Source organism: Semicossyphus pulcher, unplaced genomic scaffold (genome assembly GCF_022749685.1).
Source record: "Semicossyphus pulcher isolate SPU_LCO1_2020_fin unplaced genomic scaffold, fSemPul1.0.p SCAF_3, whole genome shotgun sequence".
NCBI lineage: Eukaryota > Metazoa > Chordata > Actinopteri > Labriformes > Labridae > Semicossyphus > Semicossyphus pulcher.
The window spans coordinates 14441735-14461191 of record NW_027211704.1 but is presented as its reverse complement, the minus strand read 5'-3'; the positions used below and the strand labels follow the sequence as shown (position 1 = coordinate 14461191).

Below are 19457 nucleotides of genomic sequence, written 5' to 3'. Positions count from 1 at the left end.
GCGACAAAATGTCAGGAGCTAAAAGTGTGTGTTGAATACCATAACAAGTAACAACAGCCTGATATAACGTGGGAACCTCTGTCTGTCTTTTTTAGGGACAGCAACAGGAAATGCCAGTTTTGACGTAACACCAAACACAATGGCGCTGTGTTGTGGGAGTTGTAGTCCAAAGTGTAAAGCTCAAGCTTGCCAGTTTATCAAGTTAAAATTGGCTTTCTTACCCCCACAAAATAATTTTTCTGTATATGTTTTGACATCACTGTATATCTCTACTGATATTGACCAGCCATATAAAATCAATTTTATTATTGAAGAAAAAGTAGCACCTGAAGGAAAAAAAAGACACCTAAATATAATAAAAAAGTTTACCAAAACAGTAAACATATGATTTAAGTAACATAAAACACAATACACAGGTACGTGGCTTTGGTGTCTTAAATTAACTTCTAATATTTTAATTTGTTTCCAACATATAACATATAAATTATATTCTTTTATATTCCTATATTTGAGCTACTTTCCTTTTATGTCTCAAGCATTCAAAAAATTTTGTCATACAGTTTTTCTTACACATATTAATTACAGCATTATTCAAGTTGTATTGTTTGTGTATGACAATAAAGAACTCTAAACTGACTTTGGAGCCCATACCCCTAAGTTATGAACTTTTTAAATCTTATGTCTACATGCAGGCGGCATAGAAACTGATGCCTGAATAACAACTTATCTGCATTACAGAACTAAGTATTTGGCAGTAGTTGCAGCTGTATTCAGCTCAACAGTCTGAATGTCGTTATTTAAATTAAAGCATCAAACGAAAACAACCTTCATCAAAACTTTACATAAAGCAGTAAAGCTTTGAGGCTTGAGGCAACTTATTTACTTCAGAGCTCCTTTAAGACAATTTAACAAAAGTAACAACCTTTGCTTTTAAAAAAGTGTCCCCATACTCTGTATGGTTCCCAGTCCCACAGTCATTTTGAGATTTATGAACAAAAACAGTACTATAAATGGTGCATAACAAAATGTTACAGCTAAGGCAGAAGTTTTATCATATACACACATATGCGATTACATTTTTATATTCTACAATCATTGATTTTACAACGATATATTTACATGTCATCAGTTTTCACTTCCATTATTGCGACCTTAACTTCTTTGTGTTAGGCTTTGTTTGCCCTTTGCAAATGCATTTTTGCCATTTTCAAGGACACATAGATTATACACAATAAAACATTTTAACTTCTAGTGACTGAGTTACTGAAGGCTTTTCTCTAGTCTTTACAAGAAGAAAAAATTAAAGCAAGAGTGAAGACTGAAAAGAAATGTTATAGTTTCTGAAAGGTCAATCACTTCACTTTATACTGAATCCTGATCCATGACGACCAGTGGTGATTTGCAGTCATCAGATAAAGATGAAACAAGTTTGTGGATTGAATCACAGAGAAAGGTGACGTTTCCTTCTGTGTCCATCAGAAAATGCTGCACACGTCCTGATTACAAAACTCCAAGATATCTGTCAGGAGCAAAAAGAGATGTGAGCATTCTTAAAATATCCAAGAGACATGGTTCGATTATATGTCTGACAATCAAGTGAGTGTGTGTGTAGTCGTACCTGAGTGTGTGCAGTTAAAGACGCTCTCTACATGACTGTAAAACTCGTCCCCGAGGATGGAGCGGGAGGTCATGTGACTCGTGTGGACGAAACACTGCGTTGCATCTTTGAACAGCAGATCACTTTCTCCATACTGCTGAGACTCAAAGAGCTTGAACTCTGTGTTTGGGTTGGCAGCCAAAGTTTCCTGTACAGTTATAAGAAAAAGAAATGTTTGTTTTGAATAATACCTTCAAGTACTGATACGATAATATATAAAGATTTATTGATTGATTATATTTTATATCTTGAATCTGAATCTGCAGAATTACAAGTAACTAAAGTATTTCCTTAAGGTGATATGTTCAATGTTCTGAACGGGTAAACACAAGGACGGTGGGTTCAATGAAACCCTGACATACGCTGACCTGTGACTTCATCAGGAAGTCGTACACTCGTGCTGTTAGCACGGGCCGAGTCATGACGGTGTTGGGGGGGACGACTCCGAGGTTACAGCTCTCCCACTCCGACAGCGGGGCCCGACGACCATCTCCACACAGCAGCTCAAAGTCTGATGACGTCCAGCCCTCTGCCCAACCAGAGGAGCCCAAACCTGACGGGGTAAAACACGATAATGTGATAAACAAAAGGTTGTCAACATGCAGGATATGTTAGCATCAGTGAGTGTGTTCATGTCAGAGCTTATTATCTCACTGAGGATGTTTGCCTGGAGGTTGTGCTGCTCGAGGAAGGCCACATCACCGTAGCTTTTACCAGTTGCATCTCCGACCAGACACCTTTAAAGAAAAGAGTTTTAATATGAGCATATGACCTTAGTAGAATCTATCTATCATAGCAGAGCATTCAGCTGCCAAAGAGATAAACATATGTCCCTCAAGAGTTGGTGGGGACCAAAAACAGAGCTAAAAGAAGAGGGAATATAAGACCAGATGAAACACAAATACAAACGAATGGCTTGATACCAGAAAAGACAAGTTAGACATTCTGCTTTTTCTTTAAAGTTCTGTGCTTGATCTACAGCAGCAATCACAGATGAACACAAAGCTCTGCTTCAGGTACAACATACCTTAAAGCCCCCATGTTGCCATAGTAGCGCTCATTGTGGTTGTCAGCGCAGCGTTTGGTGGCGGCCTCCCCCGTGCCTCCCATACAAACTTTACACAGATTCCCCTGAGAACCAGGAAGACAGCCTTTCCAAAACACGTTGTTGTACACTGAGGAAAGAGAAACAAAAAAGAGGCAGCTGTACACTCACATAACAGGAGGACATTCAGTGGGAGTATAAACTTCAAATGGGGGTGACAGTACCTTGGTCTGGGTCACAGGGGGAGCTGCTGTTGTGCTCCAGGCTCAGCGTGTGTCTGTACGGCAGCAGCCAGCCTGCGGGGCTGTACATGTGGCCGTGACAGGAGCGACGGCCTCCCAGGTTCCCGATGAAAACGTTCCTGCTGGAGCGCTTTGCCACCACCACACCCACCAGTGAGGGCAGCACTGAGGAGAGACAGACAGTTTTAATGCAAAGACAACAATCACATCAGCTGCCAGGATCAGTGGTTATTTACTTCACCGTCTTACCGTCCGTCTCTAAGTGGGTCGATCCCTCAGCAGGCACACATTTTCTCTCTTTCTCTGAGAGTCCAAAAGAGACACAGTGGAAACAGAGATATTTTTTTTTACAATGCATAAAGACAACAATTGCATCCAGTAATATGAACGATCTGATGGATGTTTCTTTCCCAATTAATTATGTTAAAATATCAAAAAAAGAAAAACTTCCTTGATTCTCTGCCTGAAAAGTTTAATTACATCAACAAATACCTAAAGTAGATTTAAAATGCCGCAGGCAGAAAGGCAGTTAATAGAAAGTGGCTGATGATTAGATATATTAATTACATACATAAATATCTTGATTATGGGAAGTATAACTTTCTTCCTTAAAGAGCAGCTCCAGTCATGTTTTAAGACAAATAAAATGCTCTGCTTGAAATGATAAATTGTGTCTGATATGTTTTTTTCTGCAAAAAATGTGTAATTACCTTGTAAAAATCCTCCCAAGGCATCTCCTCCTTCTCCTTCATTAAAAATTCCAGAATCTGCATAGGCCCCGCCCACTATGCACATTCCCACCCGCCCCCTCCGTCGCAAAAACAAAACACCTCTCTGCCATCATTTAGTGGCAACTTGTTGAAACTTAGCTAGCTTGAAATGTCGTAATTAGTAGTAGTAACATTAACATTAGTAGTCAGTAGTGAGTTTGCAAAAATGACAATGATGGTTACAGCTGGCTCGCGCATTGCCGAAGTGGTTGCCATAGGTTACACATAATGATATGCATAGCGTCACCCCGTCTATTAACGGGATTGGCTCCTTAGGTTTTTGACGTCTCAAACCTGCCAATCTGAAAACGTGTTGTTCAGCCTGTCCTTGGTACACTGCAGTTTAAAAGCAGACAGGCCCAGCCATGGAGATGACTGCTTATGTTGTCCCTGATATGTCTTGTAGCACATGAAGAACACCACATGGAGATGTTTACAAGGTTAAACACTTTCACTGGAGGGGTCTTTAAAAGTTGTACTTCACATTTTAACCTTTATATTAATCTCATCAGGGTTCACTCTGATTTTTCTTTTAATCTGTATTTAATTATATTATTTATCATCACTATTTTTATGGTTATGATATATTTAATGGTATTATGGGTCGTCAAGGCTTCTACATTTTGTATCAATATTAATTTGGCACTGCCTTATTATTGGTACATGTTGGTATATGTTCCTACAGTCCATGGTAACATCTTTAAATAGCTTGTTTAGTCCAACTAATGCTCCAAAAACTCAATTATATTAAATCCAAAAAGACATAAAAACATTTTCATCGATCTTTATATTTTAGCTGCTGAATTGAAGTGATTTCTTTTACATAAAGAGAAATCAATGATCAAATCTGTTGGCTACAAAATGCTTCAGGAATAATGAAGTTCACAAGTCATTAAGGAAATACACAGAAGAAAAGGCTGCGACTGAATTTTGAAATGTGTCTTCTGTATTCATATGTATTGTGATTATTGCACACTTAAGTCTTACCATAATATTCAGTGACCACAGGGACCAGACCACATTTCCCTGCGATGAAAGTGTGAGTCGCATCCAGCGAGACCGCGTCCACCTCGTCCCTCTGAAGCAAATGTGTGATGTTGGGAAAATACATGTACAGGTTGGTTGCTTTTTAAGTCTTTGATACAACTTTAAATTCATCACTCCCTGGGATTAATTCAACTTGAATAACTTACCTTAATTTTCTCGATACAGTCGCGCATTGAGACGGCTCTTACACACACCAGGGGGTCTGACTTTATATTGAGAGCCCACTGCTCACATTTCTTCTGCTCTGCAAGGCTGATACAGCACCATCGCACGACACTGTCCTCAAGGGAACTTCCTGTTCACACATACATTAGGTCATAAAACCATAGCCAGTCTGTTTCGAATCTAAAAAGTGACAAACACACATAAATATGGGCGTGTACCTTCATGTCCGAGACCTTTGAGGAGAGCCACATAATCTAACCCCAGCACCTGACTGACGTCCATGTCATCTGGCAGAACAGCCAGTTTATCCGTCACATCTTTGAAGAGAAGGTCGTTTTCTCCAAAAGAGGATGAGTTAAAGAGCTGGAAGCGCTGCCTCTCTCTACCTCGCAGGCCAAACAGCATCTAAACAACAATAAAGAATCCTCCATTGGGGTATAAGGACAACTGTGGGCATGTAACGTGGAAACAAAGTGTGTACACGTACCTGAGCCGTCACTAGGAATTTGCGAGCGGGCTTGCGAAAGTTGAATCTGGTGACCATGCCGGCTCCCGGACCTCGACCCAGATTACAGGTTCTGTAGTGGCTGAGAGGAGCCTGTGTGCCATCCGTGCACAGTAACCTGAAGTCGTCTCTGTCGCTGTCTGAGAGAACAAACAATTGAATGTTGCATCATCGTCATTAATCTATTACCTTCAGTTTATTAACGTCTTTGCTTTCGTGCAAACTAGAGTCAGCATCCTTAGAAGTTTTACAGTAGACATGCAGAAGTCCATTAGAAGATAGTTTACCTTCAATACTTTCAAGAGCTAAATGATCCACAAATGCAACATCTCCTGCTCCGCTCCTGAGGCATCTGTGACAAAGCAAAAGAGGCAACAGAAGAAGTTCACGTCTGTGCTGTTGTTTGATGTTTGAAATGCAGCAAATGTGCCTCATGCATTGAGAGCTTGTTGATCCGCCTGACCTGAGGGCTCCTTGGCTGTTGTAGAAGGGCTCACTGTGGGACGTTTCGCAGTGATAATTCTTCTGGCGGATGTAGGACTTCTGGCCCTGGCACAGAGCGCACAGAGCAGGAGACATGGCAGCAGCTCCGGGAATACAGCTGCCACTGAAAAAGGTGCTGACGTCTGCTCGAGAGGAGAAAAGTCAGAGGTGCTTAAAGGACAGAAGAGTAAGAAGAAACTTCCAGGATGCTCTGTCAGGTCATTACCCTGACTGAGCGGCTGCTCCTTCGACCAGCTCAGGTAGTTGCGGGACAGCAGGAAGCCGAGAGGGAGACTCCATCCAGCCGTCCATCGAACCCCACTGTGACAGCTCCTGAGGCCCTGCAGGGAGCGTATGTCCACACTGCTGTTCCTCACCACAGCCACAGACAGAATACAGCCTCCTGCAGGACTCAGACAGACACAGACAGGCATAGTGACTCAGAAAGAAAAGGTGCAGATACACGCTGAAGTGTCTTAGAAGTGTGAAGTAAACCTACCGTCGATGTATATCTCCTTTGCGATGGCAACAAGGCCGAACTGCTTCACAGCAGAATAAAGTTCTCCTGCGTCTAACGTCACAATATCAGCACGGTTAGCCTGAAACAGAACATTAACAGAACTTTACAGGATAGCATCTTAATCGTCGCTATAGTGGTGTTCAGAGTTCATACAGTCACTCGGGAGAGATTACTTTTGCATGTTTATAATGATTAATCCAAAAACTATTCAAGGACTTTCACTTTACCAGATGCTGGTGGTTCTGTAACATGATGTAAACCAGATTATGATCCCACTGTAACTGCAAAGCAACACAGCTGCACATGTAAAACAACTTATTAATTAAGAGTTTCCATCCCCCCGAGACATTTTGTTGAAGGATTTAATTATAACAGATGTCTTTATGAAAACATTTCCTGTCTCTGGCTGTGCCTCCTCCTGTTGTTTTCTTATCATATTTTGTTTCATTCGATACATCAGCCTTTGATATCTTAAAAAACGAGTTATCATAAAGAATAGCTCTTAACTGAAACGCTGGGTTTTGGTGTATACGGTGGCTGATAAGGGACATTAAAGTGCTGTTGCAGAAGATATGCTTCCTTCCAGCTCTGCAAATAGACTCCAGTTCAAAATCCTTCGCATCACCTACAAGGCCCTCTGCAACCTAGCCCCCTCCTGCCTCACTGACCTGCTTCACCAACACACTCCCACCCGCAACCTACCACCAACCATCCCTCACTCCCCTCTTTCAAAAAATCTCTCTTCACGTTTTTGTTTTAATTGTTTGCTTTTATACATATATATATTTAACTGTTAATTCTGTACTTTGATTGCTTTACACTTTCGCTTTTACTGTCTTTGTTATTGTTTTTTGGGTGATTTTTTTTTTTTTTTAATTCTCTTTTTATTTAGAAAAGGCACATTTCCATCACATACATTTATTACAGCCTTAGTTTGTCAAGGATGTAGGAGAGGATCGATGTAGAAAGTTTGGGTGATTTTGTTCAGGTTCAGGATTGTTTGTTTCTGGAGTTTTCTTACACGGACCTAAATTTTTCCAGGTGGGAACAATAACAAAAAGGAACAAAACCGGGGAGCGCACCCCTACATACAATCAGTACATCACATAAAAAAAAAGAGGGTAGGGTCACACAAAGCACCAGTATAGTCAAATGAAATCAGATCTGATTGGTTTTACAGCCCATTTGGTCCAGATCTTATAACATTTTTCTTTCTTAACTTTGAGGGAAAAAGAAATCTTCTCCATAACATAAATCTCATAGACAATTTCAATCCATTCATCAATGGTGGGAGGTTCCACTTTTAACCATTTCCTCGTGACACATTTCTTACTAGCTGCCAACAGTATAGCCGCCAGTTTTTTTGTCTTTTATGGTCCATGTTTCAAACAATATATTGCCCAAAAACATAGTTTCACATTTTAATGGAATGTTCACATTAAATACATTTTTGATATGTTTGTGGATCTCTTCCCAGTAAGATCTTATTGCTTGGCAGTCCCAAAAAATATGGAAGTGGTTGGCTCCATTAGACCCACAGAGTCTCCAACAAGCGTCCCCGCTGCCTTGATGTCGTTTTTGAATGGGTGTGATAAAAAATCTTGTTATGTTTTTCCAGCAGAACTCCCGCCATGTGTTTGACCCGGTTGAGAACCATTGTAGTGGACATATTTTCTCCCAGCTCTCCTGTGTGATCATTACCCTTATTTCCTTTTCCCATTTCCTCTTTATGTATTCTGTATTCTCTAGTTTGGATAATTGGATGGCATTATATAATTTTGAGATAATTTTGTTGCATGGTCTGGACTCCATGAACCCTGACTCATCTTTTCCTAACGCCTCTTTAATATTTTTGTGAAAATAATGTCTCTGTTATTGTTTTTTGTATCATGTAAAGTGCCTTTGAGTACCCTTTAAAGCGCTATACTAATAAAAAGTATTATTATGTTTAGAAACAGTTTCTCCATTATATTGTATTTGCATCAGGGGACACTGACAACCTCAGAAGGCCTTTTTCATATGTCTAAAATAACACATATCATGGATCATGATCAAAAATGTTTATATGTCGATTAACTCTCAAATATCAATGTCAACATAAAAGTCCAGTATCGCTAACTTGACTGTTCAGCCCTGCGTAAAAAACATCTGACTTAATACAACAAATTGTCCTTGTTATTGTTATCTCAATGACAAGGAAAATAGTCGAAATACAGTTAAGTCAATTAGGTGTAATTTAAAACATTTCATCATCCATATGTTTTCAATGTTTATTCACTTTGGAAATCCGTGAAGTTATCCACCTTTGCATTAAGGGGTTTTCTTTGTGAATTAAATGGTTGAAAGTATATATTTTAGCTGTAAAACACACAAACATAACTACGTGTATGTGGTTGTGACAGTGACTACACCTTCTTGTTACAATAATAACAGAGGTGTATGATGTCTCACCCTGATCTTGTCGATGCAGTCAGTCGTGCTCGACGCTCGGATGCAGGAGAGTCGGGCAAAAGCTGCCACAGCAGCGGGCGGCAGCACCGCCACCAGAGCTTTAGCTAGCTCTGCGCACTTCCTGTGCTCAGGATCGGACACTGTGCACCACCGCATCTTCTTAGCTAACGTGCAAGGGAGAGTTCAAACTCCGTGTGAGTTAATTAGAAGACGAGCATACAGTTTGGACAGAATGAGTAAGCTTTATGCATATTTATTCTTAAATACAAGTATGTACTGGACTTCTCTGTAAGTTTATTAATCGAGAAAATCTAAATCCAACTTTGCATTTTTGTAAACTGTGAAATAATTTGACATTTCTAATGTTTGAATCAGTTTTAATAATGTCCAAAAAAACCCCCCTCAACAACAAAATCTAACATCAACAAAATAATAAAAAGAACATTCAACAACAGGAGAGTGAACCTGTAAACAATTTAACTTTACAATAAAGTTAAATTAACTAGTTCAGTATCAGAACTCACCCCTGACGCAGCAGACAAAGATAAGAAAGAGTAAAATGGCACAGAGTCCTCGCATTCTGTCCTGCTGTGGTTTCACTCAGTCTCTTAAAGGCTGCAGAGCTCAACAGACAGCTGTCTTTTCTGTAAGTCTCAAACCCCGGACGGTCCTGCATAGATCTCCCAAAGATTAGAGGCACTTGTACTGACCGATAAAAATCTATTGCGCAAGGGCAGCTCCTCTGAAAACAGTTAAGTCACTCTTTTCCCACATATGGATCATATTTAGCCCCATCTGTTACAAGGACGACCCCTAGCCAAAGTCTAATAGACTTTCAGTTAAGTTGTGGTTGTGAACGCTGCTGTAAGGACTTCTGCTTTTATGTTTTTGGGTATTATATTTACAGGATATTTAAACTGGAATAAATAGCAATAAATATTTAATTTTAATATTTTGAACGCAGAACAGGGACAAATCTAAAACAAGCAATGTTACAGTCATTTATGTATCAGCTGGAGAAAACTTTCAGATTCAATTCTTGTGTCTTCATGTTGCACCTAGACATAAAAACAGATGACCAACAGTCCCAATAACCAGTAGGTGTAATCACTGTTTACGCTTTATGTCCTGTCATGCTGTAAACACAGAGTGTCCTCTGCTTTCTGATAGAGAAGAGGAACCCCTGAAGCACTCAGGACCGTCTGTAAATGCTGGATCCTCTCCGCATGTAGCAGCATTGTTGGTTTCCGTTTCCCCAGTTCAGCTGACAGCCTGTCGATTCGCTCCTCTAACTGTAAACATCAGAAACATATCTACTGTGACTCAGGTAAAAGAACTGTGTCAGAGATTACATAACGTTTCCCCTCATTTGACCTCTGACTTCTCCGCAGTCAGTGATTTACGGTTTGAATGAGACGTCAAAAGAATGCATGCAGAAGGTAAAACATCAGTGTGGGTCATTTGGGAAGTAACCTTTAAATGACCTTTACTCATGATTAGCACCTTATAGGCCCTCCTATCTTTACATAATAAGAGTAACCCAGACAGTTAGATGTGCTGCCAATGATCATACAGTAGAACTGTATACTATTATTATCATTAATCTACAGCCATCTACTTCTACATTCATGTTTCTCAGCTGTACTAAGACATCTATGAAAATAGTTCCTGTCAATGTCTTTGCCTCTTCCTGTTCTTTTTCTGATCAGATTTTCTTCACATATTTCACATACCAACTTTTTATATTTTAACAGGCTATCATCAAGAATATCTCTAAATAGGGGCGCAGGTTTAGCTCAGCAGTTGTATCTGCGGCTCATGTATAGAGGCTGCAGTCCTCAATGCGGCGGCCCCAGGCTCGACTCCCGCCCTCGGGCCCCCTGCCGCGTGTCATCCCCCATTTTCTCTTCCCCTGTTTCCAACACTATCCACTGTCCTCTCGGTAAAATAAAGGCATAAAAGGCCAAAATAATAATAATATCACTCTAAACTGAAACACTGGGTATTGCCGTGTATGGTGGCTGATTAGGGACAAGAAATATGTGAGTCAGTTGTTGTTAGACATTCAGCAAAAGATGTTAGAAATCAGGCTTACAATAACCTAAATCACCGTGTCTGTTTGGGCCAATAACGACAGAAATGTAATATATAAACTTTGTTTAAGTGTTTTAAATATTCATGCATTAGATAAGAATGCAATTTGTTTGGTAATATACGAACAAAATCCAGATACACGTAATTTATGTTCTCTAAACTTAATGCTGATATCTGGAAGTGAAATGTGAAATATGTCGAGTTTCAAAACATCATCAAACTTGGAGATGAGGGACAATTCAATGGCATGACCTTATCTCCAAATAACCAATAATATAGTAAAATAATTAACATGTTAAATTTAAGTGAAATGCCCTTGTGTTTCTTATTTCTTACGTCCTTCAACTCTTCACAAACAGCATCCTTTTCCACGTGTTCGTCCTTCCCACTCGTCTGTAACCAACTCTGTAAAACCTCACTCAGTTTTTGCCATGCCCTGAGTGAACACACAATAACACATCACTTAGTATGCAGACAATATAATGTGTGTTTGGAAACACATTTCTCACTGATGTCTTACCGGAGCTGCTTCCTGTCCTGCTGGTACGTCTTCATGTCCCGCTGGATGCTGAGCAGTTCTCTGGTCAGAGCTGAAGCTGAATCCTTTGCTGCTTCTTCCAGAGTTTCTCCACTGGATGCTCTCAGTAGTTTTTCTTTAAGAAGCACAATCAAAAAAGTTGTTCAGGCCTTTCTTCTTCTTCTTGTTAAGCATAATCCAAGCTAGACGACTGAGTTAGAGAAGTGCAGGATACATACCCGGATAAGATGTTGAGGGTTGTTTAAAAAGAGGGACATCTCTAAAACCTGAGCTACTGGTCTTACCCAACTTAGAAGAAAAAAACACAGCAGTTACAACCCAAGTAAAGTAACTTACTTTAGCACTGAATGCATCCTGAAAGGTCAAACAGGTGATATTTACTGTGTTTTCAGCTCCAGTGGTCATGAAAGCAGAGGGGGGTAACAGAACATCTTGGTTTTCCTGGGAACGGTCAGGAGTCGACATGTGAGGTTCAGAGGGTGACACATTAGATATGACGATGCTCTGATGTGTGGAGGTGACAGGAGCTTTGGCAGGATGAAGGCAGGACGACACTGTACGACCGCCTTCCCGTGAGCCGAGCTGCCAGGGTTTTGGACCTGCTGCAGCGCTGGTGGCAGCAGGAGGCCTCAGAGTGCTAGAAAACAAAACAGGAAGTGTGAGAGCTCCGTGAAAGGAAGATTTTTAGCATGATGTTTAAATTTCCAATCTTAAATCCTTTATTTAAACATAAGGCATGTTGATTATGTTAAAAAAAACGATGTTACTTTATTTTCAGTGGAGATTCAAACAGCTCCTCGCAGCGGCGTGGCTGGCGGCGAGGCATACGGCCGAGCAGTCTGTAAAGAAAAGGAGACGCTCTGTGAGTCTGAGTCCATCTGTTGAGCACAGATTCAGTCTGTCAGGAGCTCTGACTCACAGCTTGCTTAGCACTCCATCTTCAGCTTCCCGCTCCTCCGAGTCAGACGAGGAAACGCTCTTCAATCCAGTCAAACAGAAGGTCACACTCTTTTTCAGCGGCTGACCTCTGACCTCTTGCTCTCTTTTTGGTTTACACAGAGCTCGCTGCTTCCACCTCAAAGCACAGCGCTTCACCACTCTCTGGAGATGTCGCGACCTCTGTAGGACACAGACAAACTGAATATAATACTCCTGTTTAGTGTCTGAAATGACCATACATGCGTATACACAGGCTCCCACCTGCTCTTGGCTGTGTTGTGTTAGACCCGTTGTGAGATCGCTCATGTGAGCAGCGTACGTGAGTGCACGTGATGCAGTGATGCACGTCACGCCCTCCCTCAGCAGCTGGTCTCTGTACACCTCTGCAGCTCTGGCTGTCTGCTCTTGTTTCCTGCGCTGCTCTGTGACCCACAGCCTCCATCCGTACAACACCTGCAGAGGGTTTGCAACACAACATCAAGAAAACCGTGCGAGCACCAAATCTACGGACTCAATGCTCCATTTAGCAGTGAGAGAAGAATGTGTGGGCAGGTGTTACCTTGGCCTGGAGAGAGAGGGACCAGTGCCAGAGCGCTCGCTCCGTCTGCTTCGCCTCTCTCTGTCTGCGCTGCAGCTGTGGGCAGGAAGGAAACAGCGTCATGGTCACAAGTTAACTGCACTAAGTCAAACCACATAACTGACCTTGATTCATATTGATGTTCCTTTTAGGGCAGCTTTATACAAATTCCTTCTTTATTTCTGGCTGAGATTTTCAGTTTCAAAGATCAAGTTAACCAATTTAGGTTCTTATATTGACATAAAATTCGAGGACATGAGAGAGACCATTTTTAAAAACAACAGACTAAATAAAAGCAGCTGAGCCACAAGCCACGAGCAATGTGATCTTGTCATGTAAAATCTATAGCTATTAAGAGGCTAAAGTGTTTGTGTGAAAAATAATATGAACTAACCTTGACCTTCCACTGTTCAAAGTATATCTGGTACATCTTTAACCTCAGCAACAAGATCCCCTGTCGTTTCATCACCTGTGTAAATATCACATCATCATCAAAATAATGTTCAACAGCACAATGTGGCTTCATATAATAATTACGTCGATGTGAAGTTCCAACCTTGTTTTTGCGACACTGGCACTGATGCTTGTTCCAGGCTTTCAGTGCCTTAGAAAGAAGTTTGGACTCATGGTGCTGTCGGGCTTTTTCCATGCAAACCCTCTCTCTGCGAGCTGCTCTGGTTTGCTTCCTCCAGTGTCTCAGAGAGCGCAGCAGTCGCACTAAATAGAGGAAACATCAAGTTAAAAAGAGTGCAATGATTCAGGTACACATGCCTGATGTGAATAGAATAATTCTGACCAGATATTAACCTAAAGAGTTGTCAGATCTGTGGTTAAAAATGATCAAAACTGCAATAAAACAGACAGAAGTAGATAACAAATACTACTATTTGTCTGGGACATAAGAAAACATTGTACAAAAGATTTTTTATTAAAGTTAGGTTTCCCCCATATTTTCATACATGTTAATATAATTGATTTTTTAATAAATTTTTCCTTTAAAGTGATAATCTAGAAGATTTTCTTGTGAATAAATGTCTGTTAAGTCATCGTTGAATGAGGTAACACAATGGTGATTGAGCCTATGGCCCACTGATGAAAGCCTTTGCATTTGCAGTATATAGTATTATTACAGACTGGGTGTCTGTGGTGACATTCGCGGAAAAAAAATCACAAGCGGCGCCCAGTTAGTAACGCGTTTTTCATCAGCCAGCAGTGGTTGGTCTGCCAGAGAGGGTAGGCGCAGCTAAGGGGCTGCTTTTCCGGTCTCTGCGAGTGTTGCGAGTAAACAGTAATCTACTATGGCTGAACAAACAAAGAAATGATCGATGACTACAGATACAACTTCAAAAATAAGTGAAAATACAAAGAAAAAAATGCCTAAAAAGGAAAGTGAGGAAAATCAAGAGGTCTCATGCCAAAGGGAGCCAACTGTAGACATCTGGTTAAATTAGGAAGGGTGCACACATACACACTGATTATTGCCAGTGGAAGGCGCTCAAGAGGACGAAAATTAAAATTTTCAAGATTGTATCTTTTACAACAAAGCTGTAAGAAATGCACATTAAATAACACATCTGTAAACAGTAAAGAATTTAATAGTCTTGAATTGTGCTGTATGAGGTCTTTCATACCTTCATTTATGGACCTCTGAGCCCTGCTGACTGCCTCCCCCTGCTGGCGGCGCTTTGACACTGCGCGTGTTGTTGCTTCTTTCCAGGCAAGAAACACCTGAAATATCCAGTGCAAAGACAGCAATAAACAAAGGCTCCAAGAATAATACAACTACCACAGTTTAATATGTGAGGGCACCAGACTGCTTTACAACCTTCAGCTGAAGGACATGCTGAAAGTGATTCTGTGCTTGTTGCTCCATGAGCCTGACCTCTGCCAACAGCACAGCCTTCTCCCTCCAAACACACAGAACGTTTCTGAAGAGAGATATGAGAAGGAGCTGACATACTCTGGTGGTTTCTAATAACATTAATTCAAACTTCAAATCTTATAAAGGATATATAGAAATATATATTAGTTTAATACTTGCAAACGCTCTCCTGTTGTTCTCTGTGTAGTTCCTTTGCCTGACCAGAGAGCTGACACATCTGTAGGTGGTGTGTCTGTGAATGCAGCAGGACACAGTGCATCAGCTTTAACATCACGTCACCACTGCAAGCTTTAAAAAAAGCATGATGCTGATGTACCTTCCAAGCCACAAAGGTGTGTTTGAGAAGTTTAACTTCATGGGAACGCTGCATCTGCTGCAGTCTGCTTTTCTGTACTCGCTGACAATGAACAAACTGAGCAAGCAAACACGAGTCACTAACACACACACAGAAACACACACAGTTAACCTGAAACAGATAAATGTGCATCTGATTTGTGTTGGTATCTGTGATTCAGTGATGTCTTGAGACAAACATGTAGGTCATGTAATATTGAACTCGTTAAGAATAGGAGAGCAGTGTTTCTGGGTTACATCTGCAGGTTACATGCTGACACATCAGTGCTCAGGTCTTACGGAGATACAAGTAAGAACAGCTAACATAACAAGTATCGAAGACTAAACAGATCAGTTTGGTTTTTGTTTTTTAACCTTGAGCCAAAGAACAGATGCCTTTATATATTATGTGAACTGATGTTGTAGAAACTGGACAGATAAAATAGCAAAGAGTCACCCTTTTCCATTTTTCCACAGCCCATCTCATGCAGCGCAGGTCACCCTGACGACAAGCCTGCTGCTCCCGATTTCTCCTGACATGCAAACAAATGTGGTCAAAAAAATGTTAACCGACATACCAGCAAACTTTAACTAACTCTTAGCCCTAAGTTTGCTTCACCTGTCTCTGCACTCCGTGCTGTTGTCCTTCCACTGTGCCATCGTCTTGTAAAGCAGTCGGTGCACGTACAGACGCTCAGACGCCTCCTGTTTCTCCTCCTGGATGATCTGCTGATCTGCCCGCTGCCTCCAGCGAGCCCAGGCCTTCTGCAGGTGGCCCCGCTCCTCATGTAGGATTGCCTGATAACAGCGAATTATCCGTCAGTATTTGTTACACGCCTGCAATATGCAGTAGTTTGTTTCCATTTATAGTGGACATACCATGCGCTCAGAAAGCATCTGCTCCTTGTGCTTCTCTGATCGTCCCCACCAGGTGTAAAACACCCATGTGAACTGACGCTGCCTGATAAGAAAGATCAAGGAAATCAGATACAGACAACAGATGAATTAACTCTTATTGGTGCAGGAAGAGGAGCTGATCAGCATAAGAAGAAATCAGTGGGTGGGGGGAGATGGTAACTCACTGATTGAAGACTTCTGCCTTGTGTCTCAAGAGCTTTTTGTGTCTTCTCTGCAGAGTGAGCTCAACCCACGAGTTGAAACAATGAGGAAACACATGTTCAGCAAACCAGATGTCTGCACGATGCTCCAAATCCTGCAGGAATAAAACATGACAATTTTGTGTTAGAAGGATAGTATAAATTTTGTGTTGGAAACATGTTGAAAGACAATATCTATAGAAATATGTCTCAATCTATGCTCTGTGAGTGTTGCTCAAAATACCTGCATGTGTGTCTGTTCAGCAAGTTTCTCTCTCCAGTGCTGAAAACAGCTGCTCAACAGGGCTGTGCTATAAAGACAATTCAAGTCAGAATTTAAACGTAAATAAAGCAAACACAAACAACTTCATATGAAACATGTTTGTAGCTTGGATGCTAACAATCTTTTAACTCTTCTGGTACAGATTGTGTAACTAAAAGCACCTGCGGTTAGTCAGCGCCATTTCTGTCAGGTGATGAAAGCTCCTGTCTTCAGCCTCCTCCAGACGGTCCTGCCACACATCCCAACACTTCCTTGTCATCTATCCAAAACACAAACACAAAACCCTTAAAAGGCTTTGAAAAAATTAAATCATGTATTTGAAGCTGTAGGATAAGGATGAGCTCATCAGTTACAGTTTGATGATACTGTTGGACGGCCATGTTGTTGTTCAGCCGTTGTGTTTTTTTCCTGATGACATTCAGAGAAAGCCCTTTAACACCAGTATGCTGCAACACAAACAAACAGATCTGTGAATTTAATGATCAAACTCTGTGTATAAAGAGTTGCTTTACTTTTAGGGTTCTTACCAGCAGATGATGATGATGATGTTGACATGCAGTCCTGTTTTTTTCAGCCTCTTCTTTGCACAGCGTGACATCTAATGAAAAGCTCAAGAATCAAACAACTGTACTGATAATTATGAGCTAGTCCTCTCCCTCAGTGGGCGACTTATTATATAGTAGTTGGTTTGAAAATACAAAGAATGTTGTTTTTATAATCTTATTAGGATACAAGCCTTCCAGCGCTCCAGTGCTCTGCACTGTGTGCTCTGTACGGCCAAACGTCCGGCAGCTTGCAGGCGGTCCTCCTCACTCCGTTTGAGATGCAAAGCACTGTTCCATTTACTCAAACACATCTTCAATAGGCGGACACGACATGCGCACTGAGCCTCAGCTGAAAAATGATATCAAGAAAGGGTTGTAGAGTGATCAAGCTTTTTAGATGATCTTATCCGTTAAATATACATCATGCAGGTTATTTCTAATGACCTTGTGACTCTTTCTTGGTTTGGAGATTAGACACATAACATTTCCAACGATGCAATGCTTTACTCTTTAGGTTGAGGACGAAGTGAAGTGCAGCTTTGGATTCCTTCTCTTTCTGATGAAGAGCTGATGTATGCATTTCTCTCCACTGAATCCAGGCCTTTGATTAAAAAACACCACACAAGACGATCAGTATTGATCAACCTCAATGTTGACTATAATTGATTCATGGGCGTGTTAGACACGGTCTTTACCCTGCGCTGTAAAGCTAGCTCCCTCTGTTTTGAGGCTTGGTCCTCTAAAATGTGAAAGTCTTGACGCTGCTGCAGCCTGGCTTGCCACAATATCCATGCTGAACTGCACAGACAAACATAACAGTATTAAACCATTAATCTGCTTAACATTACAAGTGTAGGTTTGATTTGCAAATACAATCATTACTTACTGCAGAGTTGTGAGTCTGTTCAGCTCAAGGGCAGACTCACACATCCGGATCTTTATGCGCCTCATGTGTGTGAACACCTCCCATCTGTCGCAAACCAGACGCATCCGCTGCCTGTCAGCTAGTTAAGGAAACAAAGTGATTAATGACAAAACTTCTTCTGCCTTTTGGTATCTAACAAAACAAAAGGCTTTAAGATTAAATATACTCTCATTGCATGTGCCAGAATCATACCAAATAACTGAGCATTTTGGACTTTGCTCTTCTTTTCCCCCCGCAGTGACACAAATATCCGCCAGTGATGGAATACCAAGTTACACAGATAATATCTGAAACATCAAATATATAATTAGCACACACACAAATGAGTCTCTGACCAGCTGACTGAGGTACAGGCTGTACTGTGTACCTGTAGTGACACTCCGCCCGCATTGCAAGACTCCACTCCCTCCTGGTCGTCCACCACTCATCTCTCCATCCTTCAAAGGCTCGTCTTAAGACTAAGCTGTTATAGTGAGACCTGCAACATGCAATATTCCCTTAGATCAAGGAACTCAGGCAGGTAGGACACTTGGAAACAGTGGAAAACAGACTGTTGTCTCAGTTGTAAAGAAAGAAATTATTTAAAAGTTTTGATTTCCAGTTTGTAAAATTAATGTAACTGTTACTTTGCTTTGTGAGGAAGAATACGGCCAAAGGTTCTCTGAATCCATATCTTCAGGAACTTCCTTGCCAAGTGCCTGCAGTGGTTGAAAATGTAAAGTTATAAATTATAAGATTAAAGTAAAAAGTTGAATTAAAATACATGAAGTGTCTCAGCACCTTATCCTCAGTTCCTTGAGTCTTCCACCTTTGTTCCAGCTGTATCCAACTCTGTAAGGAACCTTTCTTAAGTGAACTTTGCAGACTTGCTTCGCTGGACCACCAGTACTAGCACTGCGTAGTCGGGGTCTCACTGGATATGGCTTTCTGGCGTTACTTTGCATTGTATCAATTCAGGCCACTAGAAACGAGAGCTGTGGCTCAGCATTACATCTAAAATAAAATCAACACAGGGCAGTAGACACCCTCAATTTTAAACCCTTCGTATATAACAACATGAACATCCTGCGGCCAAGTGCGGGGATTGTTTCTGTAACTATGCCGCGCGTTTGTTTTTCCTTGTCACGTGATCGCTGATGATGCGACATTGGGCTATGGAACGCTGAACGTGCCATTATTCACATAAATTTCACGCGAGATTTTGGCTGCATCTGATGCTTTATACAGAATAATGCCAGAATGCCTTGGCCTTTGCTCTGTGTGAAAGGAAGGCTGAAGTAGTATTCAAATCTTTAGTTGGTTTACACAGGTAAGGTGTTTGTTTTGCCCCTCCTCCACTGTGACTGGACACTGGGTAAA

General features: G+C 41.1%; 2 protein-coding genes across 2 annotated transcripts; both read right to left on the bottom strand.

Moving 5' to 3' along the window:
• Window positions 1-527: 527 nt before the first annotated feature.
• Window positions 528-9464, bottom strand: sxph (saxiphilin). The gene is made up of 17 exons (XM_069678026.1): window positions 9410-9464; window positions 8886-9049; window positions 6414-6513; window positions 6141-6317; window positions 5895-6057; window positions 5719-5783; window positions 5414-5571; window positions 5145-5331; window positions 4908-5056; window positions 4702-4792; window positions 3194-3241; window positions 2927-3109; window positions 2685-2832; window positions 2312-2394; window positions 2026-2210; window positions 1619-1805; window positions 528-1519 (listed from the first exon to the last, which is right to left on the bottom strand). Exons 1-17 carry the CDS (start codon window positions 9462-9464, stop codon window positions 1476-1478), a joined length of 2187 nt encoding a protein of 728 aa, XP_069534127.1. The 3' UTR covers window positions 528-1475.
• A 542-nt stretch (window positions 9465-10006) lies between these two features.
• sfi1 (SFI1 centrin binding protein) lies at window positions 10007-19104 on the bottom strand. The gene is made up of 31 exons (XM_069678025.1): window positions 18879-19104; window positions 18725-18796; window positions 18466-18576; window positions 18291-18385; window positions 18060-18177; window positions 17869-17971; window positions 17618-17774; window positions 17361-17522; window positions 17156-17226; window positions 16982-17074; window positions 16790-16887; window positions 16590-16656; window positions 16331-16461; window positions 16128-16209; window positions 15868-16046; window positions 15706-15781; window positions 15232-15327; window positions 15071-15147; window positions 14859-14961; window positions 14665-14761; window positions 13590-13750; window positions 13428-13502; window positions 13016-13090; window positions 12718-12909; window positions 12437-12636; window positions 12285-12356; window positions 11899-12154; window positions 11736-11805; window positions 11500-11632; window positions 11316-11415; window positions 10007-10177 (listed from the first exon to the last, which is right to left on the bottom strand). Exons 1-31 carry the CDS (start codon window positions 19040-19042, stop codon window positions 10007-10009), a joined length of 3657 nt encoding a protein of 1218 aa, XP_069534126.1. The 5' UTR covers window positions 19043-19104.
• Between the last annotated feature and the right edge of the window lie 353 nt (window positions 19105-19457).